At 40.7% G+C, this 21,252-nt stretch overlaps 1 protein-coding gene across 1 annotated transcript; it reads left to right on the top strand.

The window, feature by feature from the left end:
- Positions 1-6,137: 6,137 nt before the first annotated feature.
- Positions 6,138-6,812, top strand: LOC119827164 (peptidyl-prolyl cis-trans isomerase A-like). Its single transcript, XM_038348590.2, has one exon. The coding sequence runs from the start codon at positions 6,150-6,152 to the stop codon at positions 6,810-6,812; it is 663 nt and encodes a 220-aa protein (XP_038204518.2). The 5' UTR covers positions 6,138-6,149.
- Positions 6,813-21,252: the final 14,440 nt, after the last annotated feature.

Raw genomic sequence — 21,252 nt, 5'->3', positions numbered from 1 at the left:
CATCAAAGGCACCAGAAGGATATAATATTATTTGAATAAACAAAGAGTACATTGCAAATGACTTCTAAAAAGTCTAGAAATGACAGAGACATACAACTGCCTGGATAGCCATTCAAAGTTCCTTTGCAATGTTGGGGCATCCATCTTCAGCCTACAGACCCATATTATCTGGGAAACTTTCCAATGAATCAGGAAATTTGAAAGACTATCCTGCCTATATTGGTCATTTTTCAGTTGCTTTCATCTGTGTCCTGCAGAATGTCTGGCAGTTTCTTATTTAAAGCAGGAACCCTGAAGGACCATCATGCCTTGTTCTGGCAAAGTTTTCAGCAGTCACTTTCCTGTGGGTCTTGCATGCCCTCTGACAGCACACAGTCGGAAGTCAAAGGCAAGAGCAGTTTTTCCCCCCAGTGGCTAAACTTGCCACAGTGAAAGAAAACTTCATAAGGAGTTTCTTAAATGCCCATATCCTCTATGAAATGAATTGGTGCTGCCTGGAGCAGATGTGTCTCATTGTTATGAAAAACTTTAAAGTAACTAAACATTTAAAATGCTGTATTTTATAGGTCTTTGAAGTATTTGAAGACCACCTATCTAAAATATATCTCTATATGATCTGGAAAGCTTATTTAGCATAACTACAAATTTGATTATTGTAGATGACTAACTAGTGACCTGTGTTTCTTGATTATCCTAAATAGTTCATAATAATAGTTTTCAATAAGTATAATTTTACCTTACATTTTTTAATGAACTGCATAGGTACAATGCCCTAAACAAGAGCAAAAACATATATACAATATTTTGTAACAAAAATAACCTTAAATTGGTATCAATATACAATACTTTAAATAAGAGTAGAAACATTTATACAGTGTCTTATAACAAAAATTACCTTAAATTTGTATCAGTACATGAAAGTCCTTTAAACAAGAGTAAAAACATATACAATGTAACAACATTTACTTTGAACTTGTAGCCATATATCAAAATCCATGCAATGCAAAATATTTGAATTAATAGTGATCCTTTTATCGTATATTCCTATTTTCCCCTAAATATAACAAACACCCATGACCTACAAAATAACCAAAGACCACCCACACCCCCTTTTCTCTTGGTAATGTGGACACTGTGTTCTCTAGACTGCTTCCTGCTGACTGTGGGCAAAACATTTTTAGGGTCTCAGAGAGAAAATTTGAGATAATGGCCAAGTCTTGGAAAGACCAGTTATAACCGTTATTCAAAGATATCACCTGTCAAGTTTCAGGAGGTCTCCTTTGATCAAACCAAATCCAAATCAGCCTGGAACAAATCCACAGCCTCTTGTTTCCTGTGGAAACAAAAGCAAAACCTCTTTTTCAAAGCATTTTTGATCTCCATTTGACAAATATATTTTTGTCTTTATTAAAGTTAAAGCAGTCTTAAAATATCTAGGCTGGTTTATTTCAACAGTCCCTCTTTCAATTCCAGGTCTCTTAGCAAGTGTCCTTTGCTTTTCAGCAACCAAAAAACTTCAAAATCAGAATAATACTATACAAGATCCAGACTCCCTGTGTGTTTCTCATCTTTATGTGGTTTTTTCCTTTACATTACTTTTACTGTCTCTTTAAAGACTTTATTATTTTTAATCTATTTCTTTCTTTCTATGAATGCCCATATCCATTTTCTTTCTTTCTTAAGCCTATGCACATTATAAAACACAATGGCACCTGTTTAGAGGTTTGTTTTCATTTGAACCTCTTTTACTGCATATGTTTTCACCTTTTTGAGTGCATTAGCTAACTCTAGACTGTTAAACTACACCTGGATCCTCCAGGTGCTTTAGCTACTGACTCTGCCCAATCTCAGTTCAGGTCCTGAAAGCCAAGTTGCAGCCAGATCAGAGTTACCTGATTAGGAACTGCATGCAACCTTCCTAGAGCTATACAATGCTGATACTTGTGCCATATCAAGCATTTTTACTTTGTTTCTGTTCTCACTTTATGTACTGGCTGTTCAAGGGTTTGTCAGCAGGCACAAAATATTAAAGGAGTCTTACTTTTTCTCCAACTTTCTTTGGCTCTAGATGGATATTCAAGCCTTTTGTTGGAACACCAAAATGTTGTGTTTTTTTTTTTTTTACTTCTTTCGGCTTTTTGAGGGGCCCACCACCCAGCTCCCAAATAAATTGCATATGGAGGCTTATTCTTAGTTAGAAATGTCCAGTCTTAGCTTGGCTTGTTTCTGGTCAGCTTGTCTTATTTTAAATTATCCTATCTTTTGCCTCTGGGCTTTTATCTTTTCCAATTTCTGTATACTTTTCTTTACTTCTTTCTCCTTGACTTGCTGTGTAGTTGGGTGCTTGGCCCCTAATGTCCTCCTCTCTTCGTTCTCTCTTGTTCCATTTTTCCCCCTATTTATGCTCTCTGTCTCCTATCCCCACCTATCTTTGCTCCTACCACTCTATTGGCCATTCAGCTCTTTATTAGACCTTCAGGTGTTTTAGACAGGCACAGTAACATAGCTTCACAGAGTTCATCAAACGCAACATAAACAAAAGTCTCACACCTGAAAATAACACTAAGCAATTTGGCAGAGTCAAATTTCCCACAAGGGAGTATTGAGAGGCCATTCCAAGAAGCTGGAAAAATGAACCAGAAGATGCAAATGAAATGCTGGTAACAACAGTATGTTGAAGTTGCCAGTTCGGTAGGGTGTCTATCAAAGAAAGCAGGCATGGAGTGTAGCTGATCCAAGAAAGAACAACTGTGCATTACAGCTATGGAGCTGGAGCAGAAGAGCTGCCAAAGCTGTTAAGTGCCAGATGATTCCATCACAAGCCCCAGATGCCAGATATGGAGTTGTAGGCTTTGGTGTTTTTCCTCTGTTGAATTTCACCCTTGCTTTGGTCCAGTCTTTCTTTACTACCCTGTCTTGTGGAATGCTGATGTTTATTCTGTGCCATCATATATTAGAAGTATATTACTAGTTTCATAATCTTATAGGGGATTGCAGTTTCACATTTTCCTTAAACTTCAGAAGAGTCTTTGGAGTTTGATCTCAGAATGGTGATGAGACTGTTAGATATGACTAAATATTTAGAGACTAGCTAAATTTATTTTGTCTTATGAGATGAAAATGAGATTTTTAGGACCTAAAATTTTAGCAATGTGGTTTAAAATAATATGTTTGAACACCGAGTTAACAAGAGATAGAGATGTGATTATTTTCATTGCTAATGTGGTAGGGAACATTGCTAAGTCTTTTCCCAGGTGATGGACAGAGTGGTTCAATTCCACTCAGCCAATTCCATCCAACCACTCACTCCCTGAAAGTCGGGTCCACATTCTCTATGGTAAAGATAGGAGCATACTGAGAAGTATTCTCCATACCAAATTAAATGAATGTCTCATTTGTCATGGAATGAACAGAGATACAAAGTTGAACTGACAAAAATCATTTATCATCTGCTTTCCTAAAGGAAACGCAACACTTCATATTTCTGGAGAGAGAGGGGTATTTTCCAACAGTTCCTTTTGTTTATATACAATATTTACTAGTCTTGTGCCATTTGATATCTATTTTATAATTTATCTTCATGACAATGGTTCTCACTAATTAGTTCCTTCCTCATCCTGTAGTCATTCAAGCATTATGTTTAGGATTGCTATAGATAGTACACATTGTAGAAATAAGACTGGGACTTGCTATTTCCTCCATTTTAACAAAGCACAACTTTAATGTGGAATCTGGCTGATATGCTGCATGGCACAGAATTTAGAAGACACATCTAAATCCTTTATTTGAAAATAAAAATCCAGATTTGCTAATAATGTCACAATACTTTGGCAGTCTGGACTGGCAAGAGAACAAATGTCATTTCTATCTTCAACTTTGCAGCAATATTATTCTTGACTTGGAAGGCATATTCTGAGGAGATCCTTTCCATTTTGAACTCAGGGAAAGACTTGAGTGTAAAAATAAACTCAAAGAACTGTAGCATTATATTTTTTATTTCTGATCCAATTGGAGCACCTCTAACATGGAGCGATTCTACAATAAGATATGTAAAACTCCATGTGAGAGAAATCAGTACATGTACAGTAGCCCACTGTGTTCATCCATTCTGCTGACAGTCTATGAAGTATCATAAATCTGTCAGTCCTAATTTAGTCAAGATGTTCCTAAATATTTTAATGAAACAGCTGTGTGTACTTCACCACACCAAGAACTCCACTATCATTTATGGAATGTATAACTGAAACTGTTATATCTACCTCCCATCCTACATTGACTCCCTGAATAACAATAAATATATGGATGATGATTAATGAGTAATACACAAACAACACCAGTGAGATTCTGAAGAAGATGTAGCCTGAGAAGTCTGAGGAGAAGTTTTCATGGCTGGTCGTCTCATGTGATTGCTTCCAAAAGCAGCACTCCCAGAATCATCTCTGCCATGGTTAAAGGATTAACCATGAAACTCTGTACTAATCCTCCCCAATTCCTTCAAAATAAAACCTCTGAACTGCACACATATAGTACTTAGTGTGCCACATTGTGCTTGATATGTCCATGACTTTCCCCAATTTCTAAAAAGTCTGTAAAGTTTCTCCCATCTCTCCGAAGTGTTTTCACTGCCAATTCCAGACATTCCATCAAAGCCAACTCAAACACGCTGTCTGTCAGCTTCTCACAGCCAGAATGGCTGGATTCAGAAACTTCTTTTGGTGTTCTTAAAATATGGTCACTTATGTCTGTCATAGAGGTCATCGTGTTTTGAAAACTGTCTTAGCCTCCTTGGTGAAAATACTTACCAAAGGGTACTCTCTATACAAGGGCAATTTCACTTGCCTATAGTGCACATGGGCTCTCTAAAACTTATCTCATGGTTGAAAGGGAATAATGAAAATAGTATAGTTCATAGATCTAATCTACGTGGGAAGTAGAAAAAAACAAGATCTCCTGAGTAAATGGGAGCATGGGGACCATGGAAGAGGTCTGAAGGGGAGGGGAGAGGATGGAAGGGGAGCAGAAAAAATGTGTGGCTCAATAAAAAAATACAGGACTCATAACCTTAAAAAAAGAAAGAAAATAGTATAGTTAAAGTAACATGAATCAGTCAATTGCTTCTGGGAAATAAAAAATAAAAATAAAATCTATGACGGTCAAAAGCAGTGTAGCTTTCCCAGAGCCTGTGAAGAGATAACTGATTATGATAAAATAATGCAACTGGACTCTGCAGACTGCTGCTGTCTGCCTGTCTATTATGTGCCTAGGCCTTCTGCACATCCCACCTTATATAATCCTCAAATCACAGATACCCTGCTCAGTGTGCAGTGAAATCACAGCTTCCTCACACGCACTTTCTACTTTAATATGTCTGGTTCTGTCATATATTTACTTTAGTAATTACTGGTAATTGTGAGTGGCGACCTCATTTTAATGTTACAGAAAGTCAAACACATATTGTACATCAGGTTTTCATGAACGAAACAAGCCATTTGGTGAACTGGACTGAGTCCTTTCATAAATGACAGATAATTCTTTCCATTGAATACCCAGACATTTTTGATTTTATGCTATTCCAGAGCTTTGTTCTGAGAAAAAATTAAATTATGTGTCTTCACCTTTGGGGGGCTTGTTTCTAACATTTGTGAATATGGCATGGAATGTCTAGAGATACTTTCCCCACTTTCAATGTATTATACTTTTTGCAAACTTCACTTGATGCATATACATCTTAAGATGATTCCATTCTGGCTGGTGAAGAGGGAGTTGCTTCTGGCCACATGTAAACTCTAAGGATGTTTCTTCCTGCTGAGCACTCATGGTTCTTTCTCAGTTTGGGGGAGCTTGTTCAATGACCAGCATCTAGGGAAAGGCCCAGAGAAATCCTCTAAGGATGATTAGACTTTTCTTTCTACTGAGGACTTTTATCCATACTCTGGTGTCTCACACATTCTGGTGTTTTTGTTTCTCTGTCCTTCAGACTTGGTCTTGTCAACTTAGGAACCAACCGAGGCCCTTTGAGGTTCCTCCTCTGGAGCAGTTAGTAATTGTGTGTTTCACCTTGACTAGTCTAAGGCATACCTTGTAATCTTTTCTTAGAAATGCCTAGGCTTTGCAGATACCACTCTCCCCTCTCACCGCTTACTGCAGCCATGGTCAACCCCATTGTGTTCTTCGACACCGCAGCCGATGGCGAGCCCTTGGGCCGCATCTTCTTTGAGCTGTTTGCAGACAATGTTCCAAAGACAGCAGAAAACTTTTGTGCTCTGAGCACTGGAGAGAAAGGATTTGGATATAAGGGTTCTTCCTTTCATAGGATTATTCCAGGATTCATGTGCCAGGGTGGTGACTTCCCACACCATAATGGCACTGGCGGCAGATCCATCTACGGAGAAAAATTTGAGGATGAGAACTTCATCCTGAAGCATACAGGTCCTGGCATCTTGTCCATGACAAGTGCTGGACCAAACAGAAATGGTCCCCAGTTTTTTATCTGCACCACCAAGAATGAATGGCTGGATGGCAAACACGTGGTCTTCGGGAAGGTGAAAGAAGGCATGAACATTGTGGAAACCATGGAGTATTTTGGGTCCAGGAATGGCAACACCAGGAAGAAGATCACCATTTCTGACTGTGGACAATCTAATTCTTTTGACTTGTGGGCTTCTTACCCACTAGACCATTCCTTCTGTAGCTCAGGAGAGCATCCCAGCCCCATCTGCTCACAGTGCCCTGTAATCTCTGCTCTCACTGAAGTTCTTTGGGTTCCATATTTTCCTTATTCCCCTTCAAGTATAGCTGGATTGCAGAGTTAAGTTTATGATTATGAATAAAAACTAAGTAAGAAAAAAAAAATGCCTATAAAGGGTTTCATGGTGGATCACCACTGGAATCAGCACAGTGAATAGAGAGCCTTCACCAACAAAGGCAGGAATAACTGAATTAGTTGAACGAAAATGGAACAAGAAATGCAGAAAGAGTCTTTGTTGCCTCTTCTTGAACTGGGGCATCTCTGTTTTCCTGCCCTTGGACATCTGAGCTCCAGCTTCATGGACCTGTGAACTGCACAGCTCATGACAGCTGCTTTTCTGGTTCTCAGACCTCCAGACTCAATACAGGAGTCTGGTTATTAACTACCACAGTTCTCAGGTCTTCCAGCTCAAAGAGACTACCCTACTGGATCTTGACTCCTGTTCTCTGGCATTTGGATCCAGACAATTTGCCATAAGGTTTTCTTTTTCTCCAGCTTTCAAGCAGAAGATGTAGATAATTTTGACTTTTATAACCACATGAACCAAACCCCATAATAAACCAAATCATTAAAATTTATCTATGTCAATTCATTTTCTGTACTTAGCATCTATTATCTGCCTACTTACCTATCTATCTATTTATCATCTATACTCATCCATCCATTAGGTGTGTTTCTCTGCAGAACTCTAATGGACCCTCCTTACAACCTTACCTGACAACTCTGCAGTGCTAGGCTGTGGCTCTTAAGGGTCTTAGCTTGTTTGTTTGTTTGTTTTTATTTTATGTCAGAGATAAAAGCTTAAGATGGTTGAATCATGTGTTTTGTTTTTAAATTATTTTAGGTAAGGAACCAATTTATTTCTCATTATTCTTATTTAAATGACAAAGTCTGACTTTTGGTCACATTATGTCCATTCACATTTGGCCAATGGCCATTGAGTTCTCGGCTGCAACTGGGACATCTTTACCTCTACCCTTCCAATGCTCAGGCACCACTGAGGGGAAATAAGGAAGAAAGACTCTATATGCCACAGGCTGGGAAAAACTCGAGTGAAACCCTGTCTTTTGGACATGACCAGCCAACCGCACTCACACACTCACAGCAGCTGTGCTTGTCTGCACACGATAAAGCCAGTCAGCACGAGAGCGTGGAGGGGAAGGGGAAGGTGGTTTATCTGTTCCCGCCCCTAACTAAGGAGCTAGGAACAGCTGCTGGCTTCTGAAGGAAGAGGAGTCAATTTTCTTCAAGGGTGTGGTCCCGAGTAGATCAACAGTGCCACAGTTTGGGGAAATGGAGCCTACAATGAGAAGATGGGAGAATGCTAAGAAGTGACTATTGAGCTTACAGCAGCTATGACTGCAGACACAAGACCTGGACAAGATCAAGCCAGGCAAAATACCAGCATGGATGGAGGAGGGGCTCACAAAGCCCCACCCCTAGCAGAGAAGCTGTGGACAGTTGATGTTTCCTGGAGGAAGGGAGGGTCATTTTTCTTCAGGGATGCAGGAAGAGTCGTCTTTCTCCTTCCACAACACAGCAAGGGTTAGTATTACTTGCACCTGGAGTCCTAATACATAATTTGACCCCTTAGAGGTCAGTACTACTGCTTCCTTGAAGGTTTCTTTAATCCATGCCCTTTTATTTCTGACAAGTTATCCCCTGAACAGTAGAGGACCTGTTCATTTGGGAAGAGAAAGAAGTTGCTTAACAAATAGGAATAAGGCAGTGCCAAACACAAGGAGGCTCCGATCATCAGTTCAAGAGCTTCTTCCTGGCCAGGGTTTTAATACTTGCTTTTAGTATTGTCTGTGTTAAGGTTTATATTGCTGTGAAGAGACACCATGACATAGCAACTCTTGTGAAAGAAAGCATTTAATTAGAGCTTGCTTGCAATTTCAGAGGGTTAGTCCATTGTCCTCATGGCGGGAAGCATGTCGGCATGCAGGCCAACATGGCCAACATGGTGCTAGAGAAGGAGCTAAGAGTTCTACATCCAGATTGGCAGGCAGTAGGAAGAGAGACATACACTGGGCCTGAATTAAGTATTTGTAATTCCAAGGCCCACCCCAGTGACACAGGTCCTTCCATGGCTATACTCACTGCAACAAAGCCATACCTCCTAAAGCCATTCTCTAAACACTCAAATATATAAGCCTATGTGGGCCCTTCTTATTCAAATCACCACAGGTCTGGTACCCAGATTGTTAGTTTTAATTGTATCCAACTGGAGACAGGTTGGCACCAAGGTAAAAGTTGTAAACAGCACTCACCAATCTTCCAGTTCCATACAAACACCCTCCTAGGCATCTGTGACCTTGGTTAGTGACTGCATCTTTTGTGGTTAGCAATGCTGGTGAAATTTGATTGAAAAGTTGAGCATTTTTCCTGGGACAGATTCTAACTCAGCCAAAGCAAATGAGGACAATTGTCTAGAGGGTTTGAAAGTCTCTGGCTCTGAAGAGGAGCTGGCCAGGATTTCAAAAACTATTTTTACAAGCTTGGGGTCTCAGAGCCCTAAAGTGTCAATCATTTATTCTGCTTAAATTTTAGCTACCACAGCCTCCCTACCTACTGTCTCCCCAGTATTCCACATTTTTCTGTTCGGCCATTTTACTTAAGAGTTGTCCACTAAGATTTCCAGTGGTGGAGCTCGGGACAAACCTGGCAGTAGAGTCTGGGTCAATCCCTCCGCTATGGTTGGAATAGAAAATGCTGTCATTCACCACACTGCTTCAATAGATAAGGACTGAGCTAAGACAAGATACGTGAATCAGAGCTAGAGTCCAAGCTTTGATAAACTGTGATTCTCTGTGAATTCAATACAATTCCTCAAGACGAGGGCTGAAAAATTCAGGGATGATGAAGAAGGGAGAGAAAACCAATAACAAATTGAGCAAGTTTAGTGTGAGACCCTCGTCTCCTATTCTCAAAGGAACAAAAAGTTTCTCGGCAAAGTGTTTTAAAATTAGAGGAGTCTTGGCAAGGGTCTGATATTGACAGTGTCCCAGAAGCAAGAGGCCTTGAGCCAGACCAACAACTCCTTGCAATGAACATTTGTAGGTTAAGCTTGGGCAAAAGGATCCACTGTGTGACATGCCTAAACTCCCATGATCACTACAGCAAATGATTAGGGGATTGAAAGGTGGAAAAGATGAGGATAGAAGTTTTTGTTGTTGTTGTTTCTTTGTTTAGTTGGTTGGTTTTACTTGTTTTTTTAAATTTTTTAAAATTTTATTTGTGGGGGGAAGGCTATAGGGTGGAGGGCACACATGGAAAGGACAGAAAATTAGTGGGATTGGGTTGCATGATATGAAATTCAAAAAGAATTAATAAAAATTATATTAATAAAAATAACACACACACAAGAGTTGAAGGAATTGTGTTGTGTCCTGACACTATCATGTACTACATAACACAGCAGGACCTAGCACAGCTCAAAAGTGCAGAAACAGCTCCTGGTAACTCCCCTGTGAGAGCAGGGTCCTTACCTCAAGGAGAAGAGACCATTTATTCTGGAGCCAAATATGAGTAACAATGGCCTTGAACATAGGTTTAGACTGTTCCAAAGCCCATGCTCCAAACTGGGAGTAGTTTCGTGAAGCTTTAAAGTAACAGAACAAAGGAAATCATAAATCCAGACCTTTCAAATAATTGGTGGAAACATCAGAAGTGTAATTACAGAGAAGCAGAGACTCCTCAGCTACAGGCTTGATGCCCCAATGACATTCTTAGTTAAGAGACAGAGCTTGTAGCTGGCTAAGTTAACAGTTTCCAAAGGTTTTTTAGCTGTTAGTTACAGGAGATTTGGCCTGACACAGAGGTGGGCAAGGAATGGCTACTTAGTGGGCTAAAGATGGCCTGAGATAAATTGTCCTTATCCTGAACCTACATAAAACATTCCAACTTCTCTTTATCACTGAGATTCTAACCAGTCAATCAATGTTGGCAGACAAAACTTTTTTTCAAGAATTTTTATTCACACATTTAAAGGAACTAGCCATGCAAGCAGACATCCCAGGAGAACATAGCCTGCACACTTGCTGGGCAAGTTACATAAACTTTATGAATCTTAGTCTCTTTATCTGCACAGCAAGGCTGAAATTCATTCTCATATCATGTTCTCTCATCTCTAGAATAAAAACACATTAAAATATTTTTATAAGATGAAGCAGGTTCAATATCACCTAAATTAAAAAATATTACAGTGATTAAAGGTAGCAATGTATGTAAAGAGTTTGGAAGTGATAAAGCACTAAGTGAAGCTGAGGTATCATTATTTTAATTATGCAATTATACAGGAGCAGAATTACCTCTGCTTGGTTCTATTACCTGCTGTGCTGACACTCAAATTTTAATTCCCAGGGCCAGTCCCAGGAGACCAGTCCTCTAGGGGCCTCAAAAATCTCCACTTTGCATTTCTAAAAGGCACTCACCATCTGCCCTTCAAACAGGCACCATGCCTTCCCCCTCTTCTCCCTCCTCTTCCCCTTGTAATTTGGTTTTGAGATGGAGAGTTTCCTGTCTAAAGAAGAGTAAGGAGGTAAAAGGAACTGAGGAGACCACCTCTGGAGTTGGGGGTGGGGTGGTCCATACTGTGAAATCTTGGAGTGGAAAAGAAAAGAAAGAGTTTGAAATTTTGAAGGAGTGAAGAAGAAAATATCCTGATACCTTGGCTCATGTCTCAGCTCCACCTACTGTGAGCCATGTGGTGACAGCCATCCCTATGCCCAGTGTCTGCGACATAGCCATGGCACTGATCACGTGACCTAACATAGTCATTGTCTTGGAAAACTGTGGCTTATCATTGTTAGTTTGATGTTGTCTTTACACTTACACAGTTGGAGATGAAGCAGCTGAACTTGGATCCTGTTAGCTCATTGTGAAGTGTGAATGCTTGCCAATAGGGAAGAGAATCATTAAATGAGAAGACCATTTCCTGTTTAGCAATTAAAATCATTCCCCAAGTTGTCAGTTTCAAGGAAAATGGTGGGTTGGCCCTGCCACCAAAAGAGAAGGAAAAAATATTTATTTGGCTTCTCAATTCTTTCTTCTGTGTTCAAAGTGGTCATCTTTCTAGGGTGTGGCCAGTCACCTGTGAATGTGGATGCTCACCCTCCTTGTCAGCAGATGCTAAGTGAGTTAAATACTAGGGCTTCTGGGCAGCAGCCTCTGGGACAGACATCTGCCACTTATCATCTGCCTGCTCCCTCATCCTCACCACAGTTAGGGTGGGGATGGAACTTTAGACTTAAGGAGAAGGTCTAACCTTAGTAAAATAGATACTGACAAGAAAAATCCCACATTCCTGCTGTTGCCAATTGGGAATCTGCAGGAAACACACATGATAACCAAAAATAATTGAACTAATAATTATGAGTATTTTACATTTAAAACAAATATTCAGTTTTGTTCCTAATGTTCTATGAAAAAGTTTATACAAGTGAGAAAAATTATATATTCCAAGTTTTAAGCAACAGCAATTCATACTAATTATTTCTTTATAATTGCTTGATAAAGTTTCCCCCCCCCCCAAAAAAAAAATGTATCAGGAACCAGCTTCAACAAGGACACCACTTACCAGGGAAAGGACATGAAGTTTAGAAAAATAAGTAAAGGGAACAAAGACACTAGTGGAAATAATAAAACAGAAGCATAGAATAGTATCAGGATGGAGTTCTAGTAAATGTTGAAAGTCTCCTGCGCTTAGTTTCCATTTGCTTAAATACCCCTGACCCCAAAAGGTAGGAGTAAGATAAAAAGCTGCATTCGCATGATTCAAGGAATGAGTAGATCAGTTGAAAGGTTACTGGCCGCATTCTCAGTTAAACCTTCTGTTGCCAGAACAAGAAAAGTAATATTCACACCCTAGACTAAAACATTCTGTAGACAAACCTCTCCCTGGGTGGAATCCATAATTACCTCCCTAGGGGAGTAGGAACATAATAGTTCCTTAGACTTTTGCTTGAGGTAGAAGCAGATCTACTTCTTAAGACCTGAAATATAGGGTATGGCTATTAGCCACACGTGTATTCTGAACTGTTGACAAGAACCTTGAAAGAGAAGAACTTTCTGACCTAAATCAGGGTGGAATGGAACCTTGACCTTTGTTTGAGGTATTAAGAGATCTACTTCTTAAATCTGGAATACCAGGTCTGGATATTAGCCATCCCTGATATCTGTACTGTTGACAATAACCTTGAAGGCACAGACATGAGTTCCAACTCTCTGACCTTTAGTCAGGGTAACACAGACCCATGCTTACGGGTCCTGTCACAAATGTCCCTAGCCTTTGACACTGTCAGTATGGAGCTTCTGCTCCTGTTATTCACTCCATTCTTCTCCACATGACAAACACATTCAGATTTCAAATCCCTGAGAATGTCTCTAAATCTGACCCATCTGTCAATGTCTCTTGCTAAAGAGAGACACCATGACCAAAGCAACTCTTGTAAAGAAAGTATTTAATTCAGGGCTTGTTTACAGTTTCAGAAGCCAGTCCATTATCATCAAAGCAGGGAACATGGTGGTACACAAGCAGCCATGGTGTTGGAGCAGTAGCAGAGAGTTATACATCCTGTTCCAAAGGCAGAGAGAGAAGGTAACACCGGCTCTGGCCTGAAACCTGAAATCCCGCCCTCCCAGTGACACACTTCCTCCAACAAGACCAGGCCACACCTCCCAAACCTTCTAATCACATCAGAGTTCCATTCCCTTGTGACTGAGCTTGTGGTACCATTCTTATACAATTTACCACACCGTCCTTTGGGGTATTTACACAATTGCATGTAAGGAATAGACATAGCAAAGCCAGTTTCTAACTAACTGCAGCAGGGCAGACTTCTCTATACTTTGTCTCGAGCTCCTGCAGTCACTGTCAAAAGGAGACATCATCATGGCCATGTGTAGGAGGAAGAGATGTGTGTTTTGTCCCAACATCAGTGAGAAATCAAGAACAGACATCATGAGCCGGTGCCTATGATCAGTGCATCACCCCATCGCAGCAGCCCCTACAACAGCAGAATGATCTCTGAACCCAGGGGTTGAGGATGAACAGCTAAAGGTTATGCTGTTCCTCAACTACTTTGTATCCACCTCAGCCAGAGCCTATGAATCCAGAAACTGGAAATGAGATCTTAGATTTTCACTGTGTCATCTATAAACCCGATTGTAATGATTGTTCTGTCTCTTTAAGAGACAAGCCATGCCCATTCCTTCCCCCATCTGCTGAGGCAGGCTGATCTTCAGCTCCCAGCCTGAGTTCTCTCTTTTTCTGTCTTCCTCTTGGAGAGGCAGCTTCTGACTCTCTCTTCTCTCTCTCTTCTCTTTCTCATTTCTCCCTCCTCTCTCTCTCTCTCTCTCTCTCTCTCTCTCTCTCTCTCTCTCTCTCTCTCTCTCTCTCTGCCTCTCTGCTCTTCTCTCCTTCTCCCTTCCACCTTGAATAAATATCCAACCTCACTCTGCATGGTGTGCCTACCCGTCTGTCTCTTGCCTGCTGCTGCCACATTGGCTCACCACCCGGGACCAGCCGCGTTTGGAGGCCTGTGTCATGGTCTCATGTTTTCTACTGCCACATGTCTCCCTGCCCTGGACCAGCCACTACTCAGGGACCTGAAGCCAGACCTGCCTGGGTGCTCTGAAAGCCTGCTGCCTGCTGCCACATGGCCCATTGCCACTGCTTGGGGACCTGCAGCGTTTCTGCTGCCTGCTGCTGCCAGGGATCTGCAACATTTTTAATAATTCATTACATTGGTGCTGCTACTTGGATAGGCTCTCCCACCCCGAGTTCCTCTCCTGGGGTCAGGATCCTGAACCAGGTATTTTTTCCCCACAACCATGTGTTCCATATGCCTGAGTGAGATTTCTACAGCGTGATTTCTACTCACACCACTGACTTCAGTTGGTGAGTTCCCCCACTCTGGTCAGCTTAACCTGAGGAATTGACCGTTGAGCTCTAGCAACCCTTTGGTGTTCCTAGAAATGGGGGGACTGCCCCCAACCACAGTCTTCAAGGCTATGGTTGTGCCTGTTTGTTCCCTTCACTGTCATTCATCTCTGGGTGCTTCCCTTATCTAAAATCGTGACTGGACTGACCTGGAATCAGTCCCCCTGCAATAGCACTGCACACTCTGTGTGGTGCATTTGACTGGGGGCCCAGGGTCCCTCAGATTCTTTTTTCTCTTTTTTCCATTTCTTTTCTTTTTTTTCCCTCACTGTAAAAGGCTGCTCAGAACAGACTCCAGCCTCTCTGACTTCTGAGTCACCCCGATTGGATCCAGTCAGGCTGTAGCACCCCACCCGGGGATCAGGGGATGCCCTCCCACAGGTTCTGCAATGTTTGCACCAATTTGCACCCTGCCCATAGGGGAGACGTCCCGTTGCAAGCCTCGTGGTGTCGCTGTTTCACAGGTTTTCATGGTTTCCGCTATTGGAAGCAAGCCATCCAAACCCATCGATCCAGCCTCTTCCTGGGATGGAAGCCTTTGAGAGGCCCAAACACCCCAGGCCTTAATGCCCTACTTCTTCAGCTCCTACCCTCACTTGCTGGTGCCCCACCAGCTCCACTTTTATGGGAGCTTTCTGATTACTGTCAATTATTGTCAGCACACAGGCAAATGGGAAGAGATTTCTCAAACTGTCCCTGCCACTGCTGCCAACAAGATTGGTTGGATCCACAAGGTGGCTGTTTTCAATTCCAGCCTTTTGCTCCCCTCTGCGGCTTGTGGCATGGTGGTTCAGCCACAGGGCAGATCATGCCTCTAGGTCTCTTATTAAGCTTAAAATCCCTACAGCTCAAAAATTGTGGCTTTTTCATACAACATGTGACCACTGCCATTTTGACTGGGGTCAGGTGACTTCGCCTCCATCTTAGCTGAGAGTCAGGTCAGGTGACCAAGTCCTGCCATCTTTACTGAAGTATACATTGCCTGGTCCCCCGGTTGACTTTTGTTTTTGTCTCTAAATTCCTCCTGCTGACTCTGTTGCATGTGTGTTTTGTGCAATGGTATGCTTTTGGTAGGGTCCACCAAGAGCATCCATTTTGCCCAATTCCTGTTCACTCTCTGTGTGTGTGTTCATATATATAACTTAAATGCACCTATGCTTAATGTTCATTACATCTCATTTCAGACTACAAAAACAATAAGTCTCATGTTTTAAGCTGGTATGTACTTTTAAGTCTCTTACAAAAATACCTTATATTTAATCCAACCCTGATTTAAAATGTATTAAGATGTTCTCTACTATTGTCAGTTCTGCCATTAACCTTCTATTGCAAGCATGTTTTTCTTTCTGTCTTTTTACAAGTGTAAATCTTACCTGTTAAGAACCAGTACAGTCAAGCTCAGACCCAGCTCTCCAGGAAGATTCTATACTGTAGTTTTACCTGATAGACAGCCCTCAACTGCTCAGAGATCGGGGGAATATGGCATTTAAATAATTAATTATTAAAAAAATTTCATAACAAAAAGAGACAGGTTGGCTCCTAGCAGCAGCACTCCATTTCCTCCAAAAAAGACAGAAGACAAATGGGCACAGAATAATGTCTATCTGCAATTCGCTGCAACTGCCAAGCACTGACGACTGAGAAAAACTGCCTTTCATATAAACTGAAGATCACCTGACATGGACAGAATCACTGGAATTGACCGCCTAGCTACTCAGGTAATGGTAGGACTGTCTTCCTACAGATTTCTCAGCCCACTGGATCTACTGAAGCCTGGCAGGCCCTGAGCTAAGCAGCAAAAGACAGGGACCATGGAGGACCCTAGGAGTGACTCTAGGTGCCAACCAAGTAAGTTCTCTATTGTTTTTTAGTCCATCACTCAAGTAAAATTTTATCCTTCTCAAAGATCTCTGATGCAGTTTGACAGCTGAGAGGTTTTGTCAGTTTAAAAGGACAACCTCACCAAACAAATTTGGTAAAATACAAACACAAGACCTACAAGTTATAAAGGTGTGAAGACAAATACAAGTTATCAAAATTTTCTCTCATGCTGCCTTACATAGTCTGAAAAATACTTTTCATTGTGCAAAAACATCTGTCACAGTCATTCTGACATAAATATGCTACTGTTTATATAATGTATGTGTCTAAAACTTCTGTTTTCACAAACCCAAGAATTCTTGTGAGTCCCAGGAAGCCAAATTGAAGGATCCACCTTAAACAGGTCAGATACATCCCCCTCAATTCCCTGGTCCCATTTTTTTTTCCTTAATTTAACTTTGTCCTCTGTTCTGCCAATAACGTAAACAGGTGTAAGAGACACCAGACATTTCCATACCACAAACACCGGACAGAAGCAAAAAGACCAGCTATGCCAGGATGTGGCCAGTACCCAGCCTCCTCAGGTTCCCCCCCAAAGACGACACCCACAAATAAGCGGGAAAAAGTATTGAGAATCTGCCGCCCCAATTCCTTTAATGTGTGGTGCCCAACCTCCTGCCTTTTTATTATAAAAAAAGAGATGGGAATGTAATGATTGCTCTGTCTCTTCAAGAGATAAGCCACGCCCACTCCCTCCACCATCCACTGAAGCAGGCTGATCTTCAGCTTCCAGCCTGAGTTCTTTCTCTCCTTCTGTCTTCCTCTCAGAGAGTCAGGTTCCGTCTCTCCCTTCTCTCCTCTCCTTTCTCTCTTTCTCTCTCTCCCTCTCCCTCTCTCTCTCTCTCTCTTCCCTCTCTCTCTCTCTGTCTCTCTCTCTCTCTCTGCTCTTCCAACCTTTTTCCCCTTCCCTTCCATAACCCACTTAATAAATATCCAACCTCACTCTGCATGGCATGCTTATCTGTCTGTCTCTTGCCTGCCACTGCCACGTGGCTCACCACTCTGGACCAGCTGCTTAAGACCTGCAGCATGGTCTCATGTTGCCTGCTGCCACTGCGTGTCTCCCTGCAGCTGTCCTTGCCTGGGACTGACTGCTCTCAGGGCCTGCTGCCTTCTGCTACATGGCCTTCAACCAACGCTTGGGGACCTGCAGCATTTCTGTTGCCTGCCACCACCAGGGATCCCACAGCATTTTTAATAATCCATTATACCAGTTCCAGACAGTGTTCATTAAGTCAGGGTATGAAGAAACTACTCATATAGAAAACAAAAATAAATTGTTCAGTAGTAGGCCTCTCATCCAGCTCATAGAAACTGAAGACTAAGAGACCATGGGCTCTCTCTTAGCATTTCAAAAATGAGATAAAAAGGAGTTGTTAAATAATACATATCAGAAGCATTTGCATTGACAATGTCAAGAAATACCATCTAAAATACAATTCACAGGGAAAAACAATTCACATATGTCTAGATTCTGATGGTACGGAATAGCTGATTAGAATGAGAGACATTTATAGATTTTGGAATACAGCCTAAAATCATACAGCGATTTTTAAATTAGTTTCTGACCTTTAACAGGAAAACTCCATACTTTTTTAAAACAAATATCAAATACAATTATGGTGGGAATGAGTATATATATATACCCCATATAAGACAGATGAGGTGTGATACAGTTTTCCCCCATCTCTCCTGTGAGAGAGTTTTTCATGTTTTGATTTTCATTGTGTTCCAGGTTTCCCTTTCTGTTCTACCTCCTCCACCCATCACCAGTGTATTTAATTAGAGAGAATGAACACATACTTAATTTTGTGTATAAACGTAATATATTGGTGGCTATTCCCAGAGAGTACACTGGAAATATCCTTTTGATATTTGGCCATTGGTCAGCCATTCAATCACAGAATCTTAATTTTATTTTAACTTACCAATATTTTAAATCTCTCTTGTTGAAGAAAGTTATATTAATAAATATAAATTATACAAAATAGCTTTCTTTTCTTATTAGTATATTAATTGTATACAGTAAGGGAGGTCAATTTGAGGAGAGAGAGAGTGATCAATTAGGCCGGGGAGGTAATGAGGACTGAATATGCCTCTTCTATTTCAACTTCCATCTTGCTTTTTTAAAAAGAAACAATGGAGAGTCTTCATATGAAGGAAAACAGGATGTTTGTCCTTCTGAACCTGGCTGATGTCACTTAGTGGAAGATCTCCAGTTACTTTCATTTCTTCTGCGGATGACATAATTTCATTCTTCTTTGCAGCTGAATAACACCTGTATGTGCACCTTGATTTGCTCACCCATTCTTCTGTTGATGCACACCTAGGCAGCAAGACTGTGTCCTAGTGTGAGGTAATGTTAATAGTGTTACACAGGATGCTGGTACAAGGGTGTCTGTGTGCTGGCTTTGCTTCCTTTTAATGCACATCCAGAAAGGGAACAGCTGGAGCACATGCAAGCTCTGATTGGAATTGTTTGAAGGAACTCTGCTCTATACTGACTGACATAATCCTACGCTAATATGCATTCATATCCATAGTGTATAAGGATTCAGCAGCTTTACGGCATCATGGACAGCTCTGTTTTGCTTACATCCTGAGAACCATTCTGACTGGGTAAAGTGAATTTCAGTGAAGTTTTGATTTACCTTTCACAGTTGCCTAAATAGATTGAACAATTTTTCACGTATTCATTGGCCATTTGTACTTCTTTGAGAACTATATTCAGATCATGACCCAACTCCAAAAAAAAAATCAGCAAAGAAACTTCAGATTTACAGAGGTCGAATGAATATAATGGACATCTACACCATGTTTGTAGCAGCTTGAGAACGTTCTACAAAGTAAACCCTATTTTAGGCCATAAAGCAAATCTTAGTGAATATCAAAATTGAGATGATTTATCTTTGATCAAACCATTACGGAATACAAGTAGAAGTCAATAGAAACTAGACAAATGCACGGAGATGGAACAACACACCTTTAAAAGGTGAGAGAGCAATTGAAAGAGCAATAGAGAAATGTCACACATCCTAGACCCAAAAGAAAATGAAAACACAACTTTCCAGGGACTCTGGGATACAGCGATGGCAGTGCTAGAAGGAAGCTCGTAGCCACAACGGCATGCACTTGCAAAGAAAAGGCAAAGATTTCAAACAAATAACCAACCCCCTGCTATATCTCAAAATATACCTCAGCAAAGCAAGGATGAGCCAAAATTGCTTAACTAAAAAAATGAAAATTAGAGCACAAACAAATGAAATAGAGACTAAAATAATATCAATCAATGAAGCAAATAGTTTGCTTTGGGAATAAATAAACACCCCGGGCAAACCTTCAGCCCAACTGCCCAGTTAAAGGTGAAAGAGACGGTGCAAATTAGTATAATTTGAAATAAAAAGGTAGATTTAATAAGATGCCACTGAAATAAAGAGATCATGAGAGAGTAATTTGAATAATATTTATTCTAAGAAACTAGAAAGTCTAGAGAAACTCATGTGTAAACACATATGACCTGCCAAAATAGAATAAAATATGCAAACAATATATCTACAAAGAACAATGAAATTAAAGCACTAATAAAATATCTACAAAGATAAAATTAAAGAAATGGTGAATTCATGACTGATGCTTTCAGAACAGAAAAAAGGGATTTGCAACCATTCCTTAAAGTATTCTAGAAATATTTCCTCTCGTGGAAGCGATGCTCCAGACTTATTCTATCACGCCTGTACCACACTTTTATAAAACACCGGCTAAAGATAAAGAAGGGCAAATTGTAGGATTTCCTTGATGAATGTAGACATGCATATCTGCAGTAAAATATTGCAAGCTGAATTCAGTATGGCATCAAAAACGTGACTAACTTTCCACCAAGGATGCAAGAATGGTTTAACATAAGCAAACTGATAGACATTACAAGATCATCTCAATAGATGCAGACAGTGCCTTCAATAAAATGGAGAATCTGTTTCTTAAAAAATTTTATATATTAACATTTCAATATTTCCTGAAACTAAAAATATATTTGTTTAGTATGTCATGTACCATTCTAAATACTCTAGATATTTTATTTATTTTTAAGAAAAAAATCAGTGTGATTCATGCTCTCTGTATTAGTTACATTCTTATTGCTGTGATGACCAAAAGCAATATAAAGAAAAAAAGGTTTATTTTGGCTTGTGAGTACAGAGGCGTAGGATCCACTTTAATGTGTGGCTTGGTAGCAGGAGTAGGAAGCTGGCAGATCATATTTTCATCTATACCCAAGAAGCCGGGATGAGGAAGAGGAAATGGGATGAAGCTGTAAACCCTTAAAGCCTGCACTCAGTGGCACACTTCCTCCAGCAAGGCTCCTCCTGAAAGTTCAATAACCTCCTAAACAGGGCCAGCAACTGGGGCCCAAGTGTTCACACACCTGAGCCTATGCTTACCTATGAGCCTCTGTTCACACACCAAACCAAACTCTGTGTTTATTGTGAAGGAAAACCTGGCTGTGGGGGCCAAATACCAACAGTAATTGTTAGCCTCTATCGAGTGCTTCCTATTTTCCGGTGACGATATGTAAGGAAAGGCTTGTGCCTTCTGGCTGGCTCAGTTCTCACACGCTGCTGAAAAAGCACTTACCAACGCACAATTTCTGCCCATGTTTCACAGGTGAGATCAGTGAGTTCTG

The sequence above is a fragment of the Arvicola amphibius genome, chromosome 12 (genome assembly GCF_903992535.2).
Source record: "Arvicola amphibius chromosome 12, mArvAmp1.2, whole genome shotgun sequence".
NCBI lineage: Eukaryota > Metazoa > Chordata > Mammalia > Rodentia > Cricetidae > Arvicola > Arvicola amphibius.
The sequence above is the reverse complement of the archived record's forward strand: the minus strand, read 5'-3'. Positions and strand labels throughout refer to the sequence as shown.

What these genes read in the sequence shown, in the direction of transcription:
- LOC119827164 (XM_038348590.2), top strand. Translation starts at nt 6,150, where the DNA reads ATGGTCAACCCCATTGTGTTCTTCGACACCGCAGCCGATGGCGAGCCC.